The sequence below is a fragment of the Dendrobates tinctorius genome, unplaced genomic scaffold (genome assembly GCF_039654945.1).
Source record: "Dendrobates tinctorius isolate UK_male_01 unplaced genomic scaffold, ASM3965494v1 ptg000159l, whole genome shotgun sequence".
Taxonomy (NCBI): Eukaryota; Metazoa; Chordata; class Amphibia; order Anura; family Dendrobatidae; genus Dendrobates; species Dendrobates tinctorius.
In genome coordinates, this window is record NW_027361826.1 from 15,024,045 (window position 1) to 15,038,703 (window position 14,659).

The following is a 14,659-nucleotide window of genomic DNA, read 5'->3' on the forward strand; positions in this document are numbered from 1 at the left end:
TGAACAACTAAAGCGACTAATTCTCCCTGTATTGGGCGTACAGAGACTTGCTAATGTTCAGTGAAAATATATTATATACAAGTGTGTAGTGTACTGTGCAATTGACATTATATGGGCTGTGGAGAACTACAATGCCCATCATCATCTGCTTGATTATAAATTGTTACATTAATGCTTTTTCAGAAGTACTCTGCTGTTGGATGGACCTTATGATGAAACCTTCTTTGAGAGGCTAAAGGATCTGTCTCTGGAAGATGATGGTAGTGTGGAGTACGCCGTAACCAAGGTAAGAGACCCCGCTCCCTGGTATATATATTCCTTAGGTTAAATGGGTTTTCTGACTTTGGTCAATGGGAGGAAAGTTCATGAAGTAATGAAAAACACATTACGCACCTGATAAAATCCACTGGCTTTCTGACTTTGCTGCCTCCGGCAGTCTGTTCTGCAGCCACAAGACCTCTGATTATCCACGTGAGTCCACAGATATTTTATGTTGTTACCAATCACTAGCCACGATTGTGTCTTGTGCACAGAAACACTGCCAACCCCAGATGAAGCAATTAATGTGAAACGTGTGCTGGGTGAGAATAACTACTTCGACATTTGGGCCTCTTGTGGTCGAATTCATCTTAGACAAAACATCTCACCACACAACAATTTCATCCCGGGTGCACGGCAGTCAGCGCAGATGTAAAAGCGTAAATCGTGGAAAAGCTGGCACTCCATCGTCCTACAAAGAATTCTTTCAAGGAGGACAGAGTGTCGGCTTTTCTTTGATTTATGCTCTTGTAGTAGTGTTAATTTTTACATTGGTTAATGTCCGCCATATCCGGCCTCTATGTTGTGCTGAGGAGACCCATGTGAGCACCAATACTCTGTGTATTGTATTTACATACCAGGCCACTTACTATTCCTTTCCTGCTTTACACATAGTTTTCCCTATGCTGGGCGCCTTGATTCTCTCATTTTGTTCTCGATTCTTTATCACCTTTTGTGCATTTATTGTATTTTTCTATCTTACCTTCTGCTGTCATAAAATGTGATAAGAGATTTCTGGGCTGAGAAGAAAAGTCTGCGTTCAGTCTGTGTAACTGCAGACTGCCAAATTGTGATAGTGTGTGATGAGCTCAGTGTCAGGATTCCCCATGTGCGGTCACGTGACCCCCAAATACGCGATTTATATACAGATAGGTTTCTCATAAAATATTGAGAGAAATAAAAGGTGGAGTGTAATGAGCACATGACTGCAACTCTACAAATGTCATACTTGAGGGTCATATAACGGCCCACTCCCATGGGGAATCAGGACATTGTGCACATTGTCACAGTCCCAGTAGTCTGCAGTTACACAGACTGACTGTAGACTTTTCTTCTCATTCTGGAAAATCCCTTTAATAAAATCTTAATTTTATTCCAATAAGTCTTACACTTCTCCCATGATTTGGCGCAAGTGTAGGCATGCGATAATTTGAGCTTTTGTTTGATGACTGAGCTAATTTGATAAGATAACATAATGACTACTGTTAATTTAAGCTAAATTCAGGACATTCCTTTAAGTGTGTAGATTATCAGATATGTTTTAATGGTGTAGCTATTTTTTTTTTTTCATTTCTAAAATCCCCCTAGAGGCGCCCCACTTGGAGATGCTTGCGTCCTCTAGAGAGTACAGCAGGGTGTGAGCACTTTATGGCCACTTTATGGCTGTCTTCCTATTTTCAGATTCAGCAATACCGAGTAGCAATGACGGCCAAGGATTGCTCCATAATGATCGCCCTGTCCCCCACTGTCCAGGAGGAATGGTAAGTGCATGTAGTTAGGCATTCACTTCTCAGGCCACAGATGATTACAGGGCCACTGACTGTAACAACGTTTTTTGGCAATAGCACATTGGTGATGGCTATTACTACTAGAGGTGACATCCTGACATCACACCAGCCTTTCTAGAAAACACTGGCGATTGTCTAAACGCTGTGTCTAATATCATGTCCTCACTATATCTGAAACTGAACCTGTCAAAGACTGAACTCCTGGTGTTTCCTCCCGCTACTAATGTACCTATACCCGACATTGCTATTTCTATGTGTGGTTCCACTATTACTCCCCAGCAACATGCCCGCTGTCTTGGGGTCATACTTGATTCCGAGCTTTCCTTTGCCCCCCACATTCGATCACTGGCTCGCTCTTGTCATCTGCACCTCAAAAACATTTCTAGAATTCGACCTTTTCTTACTTTTGACTCTGCAAAAACTCTTACTGTTTCTCTTATTCATTCTCGTCTCGACTATTGTAACTCTCTTCTAATCGGTCTCCCTCTTACCAAACTCTCCCCTCTCCAATCTGTCTTGAATGCTGCAGCCAGGATCATATTCCTCACCAATCGTTACACCGATGCCTCTACCTTGTGCCAGTCATTACACTGGCTACCCATCCACTCCAGAATTCAGTATAAACTTATTACCCTCACCCACAAAGCCCTCCATGGCTCAGCACCACCCTACATCTCCTCCCTTGTTTCAGTATACCACCCTACACGCGCCCTCCGTTCTGCTGATGACCTGAGGTTAGTATCCTCAATAGTTAGAACCTCCCACTCCCGTCTCCAAGACTTTACACGTGCCGCGCCAATTCTTTGGAATGCACTTCCCAGGTCAATACGATTAGTCCCCAATCCCCACAATTTTAAGCGTGTCCTGAAAACGCATTTATTCAGACTGGCCTATCGCCTCAACACATTAACCTAACCTATCCCTGTGTGGCACAGCCAAAAGTTTTACCATAACCAGGTTCCCAGCATCATGTTCCCACATGCTTTATGCATCCATTAGCCCTCTGTGTCTGTACTGTTACACACTTAACATTATGGCTGGTCCATACAATCAGAGCAACTGTTACCACCCACCTTTCGTGTCTACCTCTTTCCTCATAGACTGTAAGCTTGCGAGCAGGGCCCTCACTCCTCTTGTTATTTGTTATAATCTACTGTATGTGATTATTGTTATGCTGTAATGTCTATTGTCTGTACAAATCCCCTCTGAAATGTAAAGTGCTGCGGAATATGTCGGCGCTATAAAAATAAAATTTATTATTATTATTATTATTAGAGGTGGACATGACACAGCCAGATTGGTACCAGTCACTGACGTAAAGCTGTCCACTAGAAATTCCATTATTCGGGGTACGAGGACGTACCAGTGAAGATAGATCATTCACGCTGACCGCAATAGAGATGTACCAGATTATTAGTGGAGCTGCATATTTAAGGGATTGCCTAGTACGGTAATGCAGAGTTGGATAGACTGTAACTGCTATAGGAAGTCTTCCATTTCATCTAATTTAAAAGGGGTCGTTCACTGCTGGAAAGCACCCTGCTTAATCACTGCAAGGCCCCACAGAAAACAAGCACAATCTATGGTCGCCTCCCACGGCGGCACCTTTCCAACAATGACGGCCGCTGCTATTCCCAGTGAATAATGTTGTCACATGACCATCTCAGCCTTAACTACTTGGTCAAAGCTGTTATCCACGCTAATGGCATATTGTTAAGCTGCAGTCTATCAGCGGCCATTTTATACAACAAGTCACGTGACCTGCTGGGAATAGCAGCCGCCGAGATCTCTAGAACAGGAAGGGCAGTCTCCAATGAAGGAAACCACCTATGCCAAAACGTGGTATCCATCCACAGACAGCTGTTTCGGGGTATTGCCCCTCATCAGTGTGGAGTAGGAAACTGGCCAGTAGGAGCAATGTCTAGTGGAAGATTGTGAAAAATGATCTCCATGAGTTCATTCATCCTCAACATCCAACACTGCAGAGACACCATCACATGTTTCTCAACGCAGTGATTCTAGAGCAAAGCCCCCATCCCTTATGGGAAATATGCAAAACATGCAAAACACAAGCCGCGGAGACACCATCACATGTTTCTCAACGCAAGCAATGACTAGCCAGGTCTTTCCCCGGGAAGGAACAACCACGGGAAGGGCAGTCTCCAAAGAGGGAAACCACCTATGCCAAAACATGGTATCCATCCACAGACAGCTGTTTTCGGGGTATTGCCCCTCATCAGTGTGGAGTAGGAAACTGACCAGTAGGAGCAATGCCTAGTAGAAGACTGTGAAAAATGAGGATGAATGAACTCATGGAGATCAACATCCAACACTGCGGAGACATCATCACATGTTTCTCATGCTCCTACTAGCCAGTTTAGTACTCCACACTGATGAGGGGCAATACCCCGAAACAGCTGTCTGTGGATGGATACCATGTTTTGGCATAGGTGGTTTCCTTCATTGGAGACTGCCCTTCCCGTGGTTGTTCCTTCCCAGGGAAAGACCTGGCTAGTCATTGCTTGCGTTGAGAAACATGTGATGGTGTCTCCGCGGCTTGTGTTTTGCATGTTTTTGCATATTTCCCATAAGGGATGGGGGCATTGCTCTAGAATCACTGCGTTGAGAAACATGTGATGGTGTCTCCGCAGTGTTAGATGTTGATCTCCATGAGGTCATTCATCCTCATTTTTCACAGAGATATCTAGAACAGCACCATTGTGGGAGCAGAGTATAGATTGTTTTTATATTCTATGGGACCCGGAAGTGATTAAGCACTGTACCTTCTAGGAGTGGGCAGCCATTATACAGGTGCTTATCACAAAATTAGAATTGTATTTCAGTTCTTCGTTACAAAAAGTGAAACTCATATATTATATAGCGTCGTTACACACAGAGTGATCTATTTCATGTGTTTATTTCTGTTAATGTTGATGATTATGGCTTACAGCCAATGAAAACCCAAAATTCATTATCTCAGTAAATGAGAATACTTTATAACAGCAGCTTAGAAAATGATTTCAAAATCCGAAATGTTGGCCTACTGAAATGTATGCTCAGTAAATGCACTCAATGCTTGGTTGGGGCTCCTTTTGCATCAGTGCAGTACTATACAGCCACATAAGGCATAATTACCATGTTCAGCAGAAATTGTGACAAATTTTGGTGCCATTTTTACTGATTTCCTTGTGTGGAAATGTGGAATTTGGAGCTAAAGGAATTTTTTGTGGTAATAATGGAATTATATTGTCTTCAACACCCAATGGTGTAAGGTTCTCTGACACACCTGTGTTGCCAATATGATCACTCCCTTAGGTGTTCCATCATACTGTGACATCTGGTCCATCAGTGGGCAAAAAAATTATTATCCCCATTTTCCCCCCACATTTTTACTATAATTATTTAGTTTATTAAATTTGTCCTTTATGCCCTTTGGAGGACAATTTGAATATCTTATTTATTCCATTGTTACCCTTTGGTCCATTACCATTATTATTTTGATTTATTCATTCTATCTTCAGCCTTTTCTAATCTCTTTTGAATTTGTTTCACACATATATACCTGGCCCTTTAATTGTCCTACAGGTCCTGTGCGCATGCCCGGTCCCAGCTTCACTCGGGCCTTCCCGATGCGTCTATGTTTTCACAAGAGATCGTGGCTACTTGGCAGCCATAGATCGCTTATGTTCCACTGACGCAAGAGGAAGTGCCCCCACGTGGTGCGGCTGTGTTCACGCATGCGCCGTTGATGGACCAGATGTCATGGTATGATGGGACACCTGAATGGTCCATTACACATACATATACTAGCTTCCGTGCGGGTGTTAACCACGCCTCCTGATGAAGAATAGGCGACACGCGCGTTGAGGCAGCATTTACACTTATATCTTTGTAAGTACTGACTCATTTGGCACTGTATCACTTTACTTTATATGCACAGTAGGCACTTTACTTTGCACATGCTGACACTTTGGTGTTCTTTTTGTCTAACTTGCCCTCCACCTCACATGAGGATGTTGCACACCTTTGTGTACATATGGAGTAGCTGTTAGATTTTGTTAGTGTCTTTGGCCATACGGCAATCTTGAATTTCTTTGTGCTGCTTCATATATTTAACACTTAAGAATTATTCAAGGTTTCACATGCATGTATAAAATTTATCCATTGGTAAATATTTTGCATTCTACTCTAGTAACTTTTGAATAAGCAGGTGATAGACATACTGTATATGGGGGCCAGAAATGTAAAAATCAATGGCCAAAGAAATGATCAATAATATATATTGTATATTATGATCCCACACAATTAGAACAGGACTACGTAGGAAAACTGCACATTTACTAAAAAATACCAGAAGGACAAGCAGTCAAAAAATCCATAAGACAACAATATTAGTAGTACTCATAAAATGTGGACATACAGTACATGGAATGGGAGGATACACAGATGAACACAGATGAGCACCATACCAATTTGATCATTGTAGCGTTTCAGAGCCAAAAAGCTCCTTCCTCAGGGGGCGTCTCCCCCTGAGGAAGGAGCTTTTTGGCTCCGAAACACGCGTCGGGGACAGGACTGACCTCACCGTCCTCATCGCTCCCAGGTAATTATACTGCAACTACAATGATCTAATTGGTATGGTGCTCATCTTGAGCACCAGCTTTGCAATGGCTCCATTTCTTTATTGTGTCAGGGATTTTTGTCAGTCCAATTATAGGCAGCAGCACTTGCTATATGATGGTTGTTTAATATACTTTCTGATGTATTATCCATAATATGTGTCCCTGACCTGTTTTAAACGGCTTTTGCACTTATTACTTTGCACATCAGTATTTTTTCCTGGCGCTATGCTTGCAGTGTGGTTGGCCTCTATGACCACTGTGCACGTCCATCTGTGTATCCTCCCATTCCATGTACTGTATGTCCACATTTTAGGAGTATTACTAATAAATATTGTTGTCTTATGGATTTTTTGACTGCTTGTCCTTCTGGTATTTTCTAGTAACTTTTGGACTAGTTTTGTTTGCCCTATATCCAATTCCTAATGTACTAATTAGTGTTTGGCATACATGTATGATCAAATACTTAGTTTGCACTTTACCTGAGTGGCACTGGATTGTCTTTTCTAATTTTGCCATACTTTTTACTATGTAATCCCCTTCATCCTTCCTGCATTTGGTAGTATTACTCTGTCTATACACTTTTAATTGTTTCAATAAACTATCTTTCATGGTTAAATATACTCTTTTATCATATCTTGCTTTAGTTATGCTAAGATATAGAAGTATGTTGGGGACTTAGTCCCTATAAAAATCACAAGAGGTTTGATTAGTATTTTTGGGGTGACAGATTCCCTTTAAGTCTTCAGTCCTCTCATTTCCTTGCGTCACATCTGTGTTCTCTTGTTTCAGTTTTGATTCAAGACCGTTAATAAAAGCCTCAAGATCCAGCTTTATGTATTCAGTTTCCATCCTGGATTTGGACTTAAAGCCCTATGAGAACATCCCCCACCAGTACAAGCGGGACAGTAAGATTGTTAATCATTACCTAAAAAGCCTTCAGAGCCGGGAGGAGCCGAGCACCTCGCTCATCTTTCCAGAAAGAGACGACTGTACCCTGCTCCTGCACCAAGTATAGTGCAATGGTGTGGTTTTTATTAGCGGAGAATGCCGTCACTTTACCTTGCTGAATCAGCATGCCAGGCGCCACACTTTCCTATGTTGCAAAGGCCACACTCACTCATTTTGGCAATTTTTGAGAACCATGACCAGGAAAGGGAAAGACTTGCTGCATGGTGGGAACTGTAGATAAAGCCTTTGCTCCTGCTGCCAGTTTGATACATGAAGACAGACTACAAAAGATTTGTAATATAAATTTATATACCGGGGAGACGGTTTGCCGTTTAATTAGATGAATCCTGGTCCTTTGCATTCATTCTGCTGCTTTCATATAGAGTGCCTAAGGAGAGGTCCGGACGAACCTCTAACTGAGCCTTCTACAAAGGCCTGTGCTGTATCAGGGTAAGGCCGTGTGTGCATCTATTTCCAGGCTGTGGCTTTATAGAACGTGCAATGCAAAACAGATCTGATCTCCTTACTGTTTCCATATCCTGCTCAGAGATGGTTGTCTGCTACGTCATGTGAAGAAGCAACGCTGCATCAATACACCTCTCCCATTGCTCTATTTAAGTGTTCTACCTTCACCAGGAAAGATGTATGGAAAGTCCCTGTGCTGTGGTGCAGCCAGAGATGTAACGTTTGCAAACCATGAATTTAATGTGGTAATAATTGAATTTGCACAGTGTTCCATGTTCTCTGTGATGTCGGTGCAGCAATGAGCCGGATATTGTTTGCCAATTCCTTATACCTCTTCATTCTTGTATGATGGGGGTATGACACAGTTTAACGTGTTTCTACATTTTGGAATCTACTGCTTTTACATGAACATAATTTCGTAGGCCCTTTAAAGGTCATGCTCGATCAATGGGGTCTCACTCCCAAGACACACACTGATGGCTCAAAATACTGCTGACAATGGTGCAGTTCAGGAGGTAGAAGCTCTGGCGGGAGCGCATGCACAGAGAAGCCTATGGAGCCATATACTGCACTCTGCACCACTCGGGCAAACATTAAATGATTCTAATCCGTATTCTCCGTGATCATTGGGAATTGGGATCCTTAGACCCCTACTGATCTACAGGATGTTTAAGGGCCTACAAAATATAAAAGGCAATGAAGTTTGATTACATTTTAAAGTAACCATCACATACTTCTGTACCATATTCTGCCACCCCAGTTAGGTGCTAATTTTATTTTAAGACTTGAACTTTTCACTCAATGATTCAAATATTAAAGGGTTTGTTCAGCATGGAAATTTTTTTTTCCTAATCCTGGACACACCTTTAAATGGAATCTGTTGCCAGGTTTTTGGTACGTAATCTGAGAACAGCATTATGTAGGAGCAGAGACACTTATTCTTGCAATGCATCACTTACTGGGCTCGTTGCTGTCATTTTGCTACAATCACAGTTTCCTCAGCTGCAGATCTAGCAGTGCTCTAAATGCTGAGTGTGGGGTTACACAGAGCAGTTGACTAGTAGGCATGAGACACCTAGTCCTGTAGTGTTCATTTCCTGCTGATAAAGCACTGACTTTATTGAAACAGTAGCACACAGGCCAGTAAGTGACACATCGCTGGAATCATGCTGCTGTCAGATTACATAGTAAAAAAAACCTGCTGAAAGATTATCTTTAATGCCTGAGGACTGCTTGTAAAGATCACTGGTGCATATGTAGCTCTGCCTTCCTCATTCACTGCTCCTTATGCTTCAGGATTACACATTAATCCTGCTTTCATGGCGCTGCACTATTCTGTATCTGCAAATAGAGAACCACTAATATCTGCAAGTGTGACGTAAGTAAAGTTCACTATGTGGCTGGTATAAGCCTACAATGCCCAGGAACATCTGGCGTTCACAGTAAGGTTTAAAGAGAACTTTCCGCCAGGAATATATTGCTAAACATCATTATGATGATAATGATGTTGGTTTTTGGCCAAAACAATAGGTAAACGAAATAGAGCGTAGTTTTCTAAAAGTGTAATCTTGGCGGGCAGCCATGTTAGGCTCTTAGACACTAATCAGTTTGTTTACTACAAATATCAATAAAAATTGCAAACCTCTTCAAGTAAATAGACACCATTTGGTAATTGCTCTATCCCAAGCCTAACTTATGCCTTACTACTTACTTAAATGCCCAATTTTACTGTTTAGGGGGTTGTCCGCCTTTTGGGAACTGTTTTATATATTTTTTTATTAAATGCATTTAATTCGGTCTAAAAATAATTTGGGGAAATGGGTTTTCTGGAAAAGTGTTGCCCTGTTAGCCTTCTCTAGCCTCTGTATGCCACTGACTATTGCTGGCTGCAGAATGAGTTAACTGAGAATCACTCAGCCCGCTATGGTTGCCTGAAGGGTGTTTTCCGCTTTCTCTGTTATTTTCTGAGCTCTTCTCTGCTGGTTTATGATCACAGACCCCGTCAAAGTTGAATGTGCAAGGAAACAAAGAGCCAGTAAAAGCCAAACTGGGCACAATTTTTAAGGAAATCCAATTGCAACATTGAGTTTTACCACGCACTTAACGAAATGTCATCTGACCTGAAGGTAGTCACCCCCCCAAACAAACCAGTGCCACAATGACACCTGCCTGATGGTGCTGGCATTTAAGTCTGTACGTATGGCTTAAAGATGGGGGTTATCGTCCGTCCTTGTGTAGCTTCATGGGGAGGGGTTTATATTTCGCCCCCAAACTGCCATCTTTGTACATCCAGAGCTACAGTTTAATAGATGGCCGTAGGGGGCAGTGCTGTGAATGTAGGGCAGGAGAGAAGCCGGATTCTGCAGCTGCTGCCCTGTATTGGATTGCTTCGGCCAGCAGACACTGATCTGGTAAGTGACGGTGAAACATGGTGAACTTTACTTCTGTTTCTGTAAACTGAAGGTACTTTAACTGTTTGTGATTGGTGCTCATTATGTTTTGTAGGGTCACATGGCATGAGATCTTTACCGCACGCTGCTGCTATGCTGTATTTTTATCATGAAAAAAAGCCTGGATTATTACTAATATCTGTAAATTCTGTTCACTGCTTTGTTCCCCTTGTACAATTAAGTACTAAAGCTCATTCATATAAGGCACACATTAATGTCTGGGGAACGAAAATGTGGCCAGCTACGTTATCGAAATACTCATTTCTGTAATATAGATTGTGCCTACATGGGATTCATGCAATACGTGGCCCAGGATATGAGGAGATATTTGGTGGGAGGTGATGGTTTAGCAGTAGGGATGAGCAGACACGTTAACATATGGGTTCTGCCAAACTTTAGTCCAAAGTTTGGTTCTGGTACCAGAACTGTATCCGAACTTGAACCTCAAAGAAATCAATGGGGGTCTGTCTGACTTAGTGCATGTCTCTGTGTGTCTCTCTCAACACCACCAAAAACAGTAACATTTCCCTTGAATCTCCTCAGCAAATGATGAACATGTAGGCCCCATCTATCATTAGGCCCCCCCCCTACAAAAAAAAAAAGTAAAATGTACACAAATTATGAAAATAGTTATGGATCCCAGAAAACTGCTATAAAATATATATTATATTATAATTATTATTATAATTATCCTATATAAATGTGGTAGCACCAGCAGAATAGAGCCAACTGGTCATTTGGACCATGCAGTAAAAAGAAAACGTGAGCAACATTAGCGGAACTTCAGGTTTATTTTCCTGTTTTTCAGTCCATTGTGTGATTAATTACTTGGTAAATAAAAACCACAACTCTTCCAAGCGAAAATTAGTCCTCATACGACTGTTGGTGGAAAAGTAAAAAGTTGTGGCTTATGGAAGCCAGGGCCAAAAAAAGGAAGTCAAAATGATCGTGGCAGAAATGGGTTAGAGGGGTTGTCGAGTAGAATGGCATGCCAAAAACGAAAGAAGTGATGCTACACAGGCCACTGCCCCGTACTATTCTAACGTTTTCTCATGTCCCAGCTGATCTCGAACTCATGATTGCTCTCAATGGCCAAAAATAATGCCCAATTCCCAGGTCGCTGTGGTACGTGGAGGGCTTTCACTGCCAACCCTTTTATATGAGCCCTAACTTATGATAAACATAGAAAAACGAGAAGCCATCCACCCAACGTATCGTCCATTGTGTCCAACATCCTGTTCCTTCTGTGAGCCCCCCTGGCACCCCTGTAGTGTGATCACAAGTGGGAACTGGTGGCTATGGCAACCTGAAGCCTGACAAAAGCTTCCAGGTTTGCCATACACCACAGCCAATCAGATCGCGAAGAGGGCGGGGCAATTGTAAAGCAAGTACTGACTATGGCGTTGAAGACCCAGCACCGCTAAGTCTGTGCTGTGTATCACTAATGGCCGCACGTGATTGCATTTTAAAGTCCCCTAAGGGCACTTATTTATTTTTAAACCCCCCCCCCCCCCCCCAAAAAAAAAAAAAAATCCAAATAAAAAAAGGTTTAATCTGGGAAAAAAAAAGCGTGCGCCGTAGCCTAAAATAAAGCACATCGCCATCCACGAGTGACTGCGGGACACAAGCACTGATCAGATGTCCGCTCTCTTCTGGCAGTTTAGTGCACTTTTTATATCTTTCTATTATGGAATGAAGGCATTCTCCTAAATTTGACCCTTTATGGATAAAAAATTAATGAAAAAGAATCTTATCCGTTATGGGTTGTGTCGCTCAAAGCTTAGAAGTAGAACTCGGAAATAACCGTGGGGAAGATTCTCCCTATTACACAAGGAACATTGCCTGCAAATGACCACTCGGGCTTACCGTACTGTTCCAGGACAACATGTGCAATATGAAATGACTGACGCTGTAGAAATTGTAGTTTTATCACTTACAATTGTAGTAAGGTGACAGGTTTGTTTGTTTTTTTTTTATTATAAGAATTTTCCCAGTTGCGCATGGTTTAGATTTTGGAATGTGAGAGACCGAGCATTTAAGAGAATCGGGTAATGCAGTTCTCCTAGTTTATGGTTTCTTAACTAAGGCATACAAAATAATTCTATTTGAATGGGAACCTTTAACAGCAAAATTTAGAAACGGGGGCATTTTTTTTTTTTTTTTTATAGACGCGCTATGTTGTCCTTTTGAATTAGCTGGCCTCCGTAACAGCAGTGTACGAAGTGACCCATGAGACGCGACTGTGCATGTGTAACCTTCAGAAAATGACTAGTGATGAGCGAAGATCTTCAGTTTCCCTCTTATTAGTGCTTGCCGAATAAGCTGCAGCGGAACATTGCTTCCTGGATCGTGCTGGCTGATCAGCTCATTGGCCCGGCAGATGGTGGTGGTGATCAGCCAGCACGATCCAGGAAGCAATGTTCCCGCTGCAGCTCATTCAGCAAGTGATATAGCTTGCCGAATAAGCGGGGAACCGAAGATATTCGCTCAACTCTTCTACTGAGGAGCGACCATGCTGGGATAAGGTGTTATCTGAGCATGCTCGGGTGCTAACCGAGTGTCTTCAGTGTGTTTGAATAATATGTTCGAGTCTCCGCAGTTGCATGTCTCGTGGCTGTTCGGCAATCCTTGCATGTGTTACGGGCTGGCAACAGCCACAAGACATGCAGGCGCAAGGACTCGAACGTATTTTGTAAGCACGCCGAAGACGCTCAGCACACACGCATACTTGCTCATCACGACAAAACAGCACTAGGGGGCGCTGTAATATATGTACCTGCAATATCTATACACTTTTTTTTACTATAATTACAATTGAAAAATGGATCTGTTTTGCATGATCCAACAGAGAAATATACTGTTTAAATTACGTGTTCTCAGTGTATAAAATCTGTATTTAAGGAGCTATTGTTACATTTGGCTGGATTAGCGGTTTGTGCTGTGGACTCTCTGGGCAGAGGGGCGGCAGTGCACCCACAGCAGGTCCATTTCCGATTCTGAATGCATCGGGTTCCCTTTATGCAGTATAAGGCTGGTTTCACATTAGCGCATTTTATGCGCGCGCACGGCCGGGGGTAGCTCCGCCCCCGAGCCGGCTCTCTGCCCGGCGTGCCCGCCCCTTCCTTGTAGCGCCGCCTCCTAGCGGACAGCGGCGCCTGCGATCGGCGCACCCTATCTTTAGCATAGGGTGCGCCAATCGTGCGCAGGTCGTGCGCTAGTTGCGCTTTGACCTGCGCTGCGCACTTATGACGGTGCGCCGCGCGCGCCAAAATCGAACTTTTCGGATTTTGGCGCGCACGGCGCACCGTCATAAGTGCGCAGCGCAGGTCAAAGCGCAACTAGCGCACGACCTGCGCACGATCGGCGCACCCTATGCTAAAGATAGGGTGCGCCGATCGCAGGCGCCGCTGTCCGCTAGGAGGCGGCGCTACAAGGAAGGGGCGGGCACGCCGGGCAGAGAGCAGGCTCGGGGGCGGAGCTACCCCCGGCCGTGCGCGCGCTGAAAAAGCGCTAGTGTGAAACCGGCCTAAGTTGGACCGAGATGGGAATGCAATGCACGGACTGGCCAGACCCGAGCGTGATAGATTCATGTATTTCTCTGCAGCTGCCACGCTAAGATCAGGAGAGCCGCGGCCAGCCAGAGCGCTGCGTTGTGATCTCTGATTTATATGGTCGTCTGACTGTACGCTAAGGCCCCAATACACATCAGACATATGAACCCGCTGATGTGGGTGCCCTTGGCTGACCATTTAATGTGCATGGCGGCCTCCTGACAGATGTTGGGAAACAGAAGAATCCAACCTGCCCCATTTTGAGCTGCCTAGCCTCTTATTTTCCCTGCTATAAGCCGCCATTGGAGGAGTCAGGTAGCAACTCTCAGAGAACACTGCTCTCTGCCGTATACGAGAGCTTGGCTGTCAGCCAGATAATCAGAATAACTATCCTTCAGCTGACAGCTATCTATAGCGTATGAAAGACTTTAGATGCAATGGAGAAAAAAACCCTTTTAAAAGGAAATTACCAGCACTCAGCTGTAAACTAAGAAACTATTTCATTCCCCCCGCAGGAATAAACCAACGCTCTGTTCTCCTGTACATCAGTCGGGGGGGGATGTGCACAGATGTTCTTGTCCCTCCATCCAGAGAAAGCGCACTTATGCCAGACACCCTATTATGGATACTTTGCGTTAGAAAACCCATTTGAAAATATGATGCCATCATATTAAAGTGAACTGAACCCTGAGTAGCATGAAATGCCGCCATTATCCTTCATGGCAGGTAGCCGTTGGGCTTGCTGTGATATTTCAGATAAACGAGATGGGCGCAGGCAGAAAAGTCCTGACTGTGGC

At 43.5% G+C, this 14,659-nt stretch overlaps 1 protein-coding gene across 2 annotated transcripts in view; it reads left to right on the forward strand.

The window, feature by feature from the left end:
• The window catches only part of IPPK (inositol-pentakisphosphate 2-kinase), a 116,808-nt gene extending 104,316 nt beyond the window's left edge, over nt 1–12,492 (forward strand). For both annotated transcript variants that reach the window (XM_073549576.1, XM_073549575.1), the window contains 3 exons: nt 184–286; nt 1,720–1,799; nt 7,238–12,492. In XM_073549576.1, the coding sequence (XP_073405677.1) occupies nt 184–286; nt 1,720–1,799; nt 7,238–7,463 (409 nt within the window). In that variant the 3' untranslated portion in view covers nt 7,464–12,492. The remainder of the gene's footprint in view (nt 1–183; nt 287–1,719; nt 1,800–7,237) is intronic.
• The last annotated feature ends 2,167 nt before the right edge of the window (nt 12,493–14,659 follow it).